The sequence below is a fragment of the Salvelinus sp. IW2-2015 genome, unplaced genomic scaffold (genome assembly GCF_002910315.2).
Source record: "Salvelinus sp. IW2-2015 unplaced genomic scaffold, ASM291031v2 Un_scaffold2856, whole genome shotgun sequence".
NCBI lineage: Eukaryota > Metazoa > Chordata > Actinopteri > Salmoniformes > Salmonidae > Salvelinus > Salvelinus sp. IW2-2015.
Window position 1 is genome coordinate 51,755 of NW_019944156.1, and position 4,656 is coordinate 56,410.

The 4,656-nt window shown below is 43.0% G+C and overlaps 1 protein-coding gene across 1 annotated transcript in view; it reads right to left on the reverse strand.

The window, feature by feature from the left end:
* paqr3a (progestin and adipoQ receptor family member IIIa) overlaps window positions 1-4,365 on the reverse strand; it is a 25,071-nt gene extending 20,706 nt beyond the window's left edge. Inside the window, exons 1-3 of the mRNA XM_070440701.1 lie at window positions 4,218-4,365; window positions 2,130-2,367; window positions 1,509-1,723 (exon numbers count right to left, since the gene is read on the reverse strand). Of these exons, the coding sequence (XP_070296802.1) occupies window positions 1,509-1,723; window positions 2,130-2,367; window positions 4,218-4,281 (517 nt within the window). The 5' untranslated portion in view covers window positions 4,282-4,365. The remainder of the gene's footprint in view (window positions 1-1,508; window positions 1,724-2,129; window positions 2,368-4,217) is intronic.
* Between the last annotated feature and the right edge of the window lie 291 nt (window positions 4,366-4,656).

A 4,656-nucleotide genomic window follows, 5' to 3' on the forward strand; every position in this document is an offset into this window, starting at 1 on the left:
ACCGTACCCCTGCAGGTGCCTACTATACCTACCCCGTTGAGGTGCTACTATACCGTACCGGTGAGGTGCTTACTATACCAGTACCTGGTGAGGTGCTTACTATACCCTACCCTGGTGAGGTGTTTACTATACCGTACCCGGTGAGGTGTTTACTATACCGTACCCTGGTGAGGTGTTTACTATACCGTACCGGTGAGGTGTTTACTATACCGTACCCGGTGAGGTGTTTACTATACCACCGGTGAGGTGTTACTATACCGTACCGGTGGGTGTTTACTATGCCGTACCCGGTGAGGGCTGCTTACTATACCGTACCCGGTGGGTGTTTACTATACGTACCTGGTGGAGGTGTTTACTATACCGTACCCGCGTGGAGGTGCTTACTATACCGTACCCGGTTGGGTGCCAGTTACTATACCGTACCGGTGGGGTTTTACTATGCCGTACCCGGTGGGGTGCTTAACTATACGTACCCGGTGAGTGTGCTTACTATACCTACCCGGTGGGGTGTTTACTATACCGTACCTGGTGGGTGCTTACTATACCATACCTGGTGGTGTTTACATACCATACCGTGAGGGTGCTTACTATACCATACCCGTGAGGTGCTTACTATTACCATACCCGGTGGGGTGCTTACTATTACATACCTGGTGGGGTGTTTACTATGCCATACCTGGGTGAGGTGTTTACTATACCATACCTGTGGGTGTTTACTATACCATACCTGGGGGGTGCTTACTATACCATACCCTGGTAGGTGTTACTATACCATACCTGGTGAGGTGTTACTATACCGTACCGGTGAGGTGTACTATACCTACCGGTGGGTGTTTACTATACCATACCTGGTGGGGTGTTACATACCATACCTGGGGGTGTTACTATACCGTACCCGGTGAGGTGTTTACTAATACCGTACCCGGTGAGGTGCTTACTATACCATACCCGGTGGGGGCTTACTATACCGTACCCGGTGGGGTTTACTATAACCGTACCCGGTGGGGTGTTTACTATCCGTACCCGGTGGTGCTTACTATACCGTACCCGCGTGTTGTTACTATACCATACCTGGTGGGGTGTTTACTATACCCTACCCCGGTGGGGTGCTTACTATACCGTACCCGGTGGGGTGCTTACTATTACCGTACCCGGTGGGTGTTTACATATGCCGTACCCGGTGGGTGCTTACTATTACCGTACCCGGTGGGGTGTTTACTATACCGCTACCTGGTGGGGTGTTTACTATACCGTACCTGGTGAGGTGTTTACTATACCAGTACCTGTGAGTGCTTACTATACCATACCCGGTGGGGTGCTACTATGCCATACCTGGTGGGGTGCTTACTATGCCATACCTGGTGAGGTGGTTACTATAACCATAACCTGTGGGGTGTTTACTATACCATACCTGGTGGGTGCTTACTATACCATACCCGGTGAGTGCTTACTATACCATACCTGGTGAGGTGCTTACTATACCGTACCGTGAGTAGTGCTTACTATACCATACCTGGTGGGGTATAGTAAGCACCTCACCAGGTATGGTATAGTACCCACCTGGAAGCAGAAGAGTCCTATGGAATAGATGACATAGTCCTCCCGGGAGGCCCCGGTGGCAGGCAGCACAGACGCCATGTCGTAGATCCCCAGCGTGAAGAACAACAGGAAGCCCAGCAGGTGGCTCCAGATATTCACTGTCTCATTGGACAGGATGAACAGACTACAGGAAGTAAACACAGATATTCGCCATCTCATTTAGAAAGGAACAGACTACAGGAAGTAAACACAGATATACACCGTCTCATTGTGCAGGATGAACAGACTACAGGAAGTGACACATGATATAAGTGTTAGGCCTAGGTAGGATCTGAAAAATGTACAAGCTGTCAAATTCTTGATTCCTCTGTCCTCGTTTTCTCAAATTTTACCCTCTTTCTCATTGGAGGAGAGGCTCCAACATCTCTCCTCTTGGATCTCAGAGAGAGAGAGGTGAGGAATGGAAGAATCAAGGACAAGAGGAATCAAGGATTTGACAGTTAAATGTGGCCCAGATCTGTATGAGTTCAGCATACTGCACAGAGCAAGTTCCATGCATCTGTTATTTAGTTGTGTATGTTAAAACCCACCTTTTGATGCATAGCCTGGAGGGCAGGTAGGCTCTGTAGCCGTCTGTGATGTAAGGGTTATCCCTCAGGAACACTGGGATCTGTTCGTATGTGTACAGCCTTATCCCTCTGGGAACCAGCACGGGCCAGTACTGGTATCTCCCCCCCAGCTCGATGTAGTGGGCACTCTTCATCAGCTTCTGAGGCATGGTGGAACTACAGGARCGTTTAGGTGTCACCGCTGCATCGCAGTCATCTGCTGGAAGAGAGAAAGAGAGACATCTTTTAAGTCAGAAATCAGTCAGGTATTTAGACAACTAGTCCTAGCTAGTAGTTTGGAATGAAAGAGAGAGATAGTGCCTTCAGAAAGTATTCATACCACTTGACYTTTTCCACATTTTGTTGGGTTACAGCCTGAATTTAAAAATGGATTAAATTTACATGTTGTGTCACTGGCCTACACACAATACCCCAAAATGTCAATGTAGAATTTTGTTTAGACATTTTGACAAATTAATTTAAAATGAAAAATCAGAAATGTCTTGAGTCAATAAGTATTCAACCCATTTGTTATGGCAAGCCTAAATAAGTTCAGGAGTAACATGATTTTTGAATGACTACCTCATCTCTGTACCCAACACACACAATTATCTGTAAGGTCTCTCAGTTAAGCAGTGAATTTCAAACACAGATACAACCACAAAGACAAGGAAGGTTTTCCAATGCCTCGCAAAGAAGGGCACCTATTGGTAAAAAGCAGACATTGAATATCACTTTGAGCATGGTGAAGTTATTAATTACATGTTGAATGGTGTATCAATACAGCCAGTCACTACAAAGATACAGGTGTCCTTCCTAGCTTAGTTGCCGGAGAGGAAGGAAACCGTTCAGGGATTTCACCATGAGGCTAATGTTGAGTTTAAAACAGTTAGAGTTTAATGGCTGTGATAGGAGAAAACTGAGGATGGATCAACAACATTGTAGTTACTGCACAATATTAACCTGAATGACAGAGTGAAAAGGAGGAAGCTTGWACAGAATACAAATATTCCAAAACATGCATTCTGTTTGCAATAAGGCACTAAAGTAATACTGCAAAAATGTGGCAAAGAAATTTGCGGGGAAAAATGTGGGGAAAATACAACACATCACTGAGTACCACTTCATATTTTTTAAGGATGGTGGTGACTGCATCATCTTATGGGTTTGCTTGTCATCGGCTAGGACTGGGGAGTATTTCAGGATAAAAAGAAACGGGATAGAGCTAAACTAAATCTAAGGCGAGACTTGAAAAATGGTGTCTAGCAATGATCAACAAGCAACTTGACAAAGTTTGAAGAACTCTTAAGAGACCCAGAAAGACAGCGGTAATCGCTGCCAAAGGTCATTCTTAACTGACTCAGGGGTGTGAACACTTATGTCAATTAGATATTTCTCGATTTCATTTTCAATACATTTGCAAAAAAAAAGTCTAAAAACAAGTTTTCACTTTGTCATTATGTTGTATTGTGTGTAGACAGTCCATTTGCAAAAAAAAAGTCTAAAAACAAGTTTTCACTTTGTCATTATGTTGTATTGTGTGTAGACAGACGGGTGAGATAAAAAACAACAACATTTAATCCATGTTAAATTCAGGCTGTTACAACAATGTGGAATAAGTCAAGGTGTATGAATACTTTCTGAATTATTATCAGTTGATCTGTTGGAATGGATACGTGATTATGTTTCCCTTGTTATTCACAGTGTAAAACATACAACGAACTAAAATACAATGAATTGAACATAGCTAAAAATTATAATTAAGCCACTAGCATGTACACCCTTGAGTATCGACAAGACACGTCTTGACCGGTAGCTAGCTAAAATTCTAGCTAACTATCTGTGCTAATCACTGATCAGTCCATTAAAAAGCCATGTGTATTGATTCAGTTAGCTAATGATTAAACGGGTGATGGTTTGCTATAACGTACATCAGTTAGCTTTATAATCAGCAAACTAGCCAATAAACTGCATTTGGCAATAACTAAGTAGATAGCTAGTAAGCTCTCATGCTAGCTAGCGAAGTTGTTGCTATTTAAAGCTGGCTAAATCCTGATCAAAAGAGCTTACCTTTCAGTTTGGTGTACGCGTAGTTAGAGCCATTCAGATATTTCTTGTATGAATTACTGTACATTTATTTGGACCTCGTAATAGCCACGTTTACAACAACAGTTGACACATCAAAACACAAGCAGGTTCCCATCTTCCAAATCATCAATTCCTCTGACGTCATCAGTGATGGACCCAGTCAAATTCGTTCGTTTGAGTTGCCTGATTTAAAACCAAAAACTATTTGGCTGTAGTGCTGAAATCAGTGCAGGTTTGCGTTTGCTTTTCTGTGGTCAGACCGCAGATAGGTTACTATCTTTCCACGTGATAAAACAACTAGTAGTTATTATGTCTAATTCTCATTAAATGGCTATCAATGAGCATAGAATATAATATAATCGAGCCTATCATTCAGTTATTATCCGAATTCAACAATCTTAGTCATTGATAAAATGTTGAT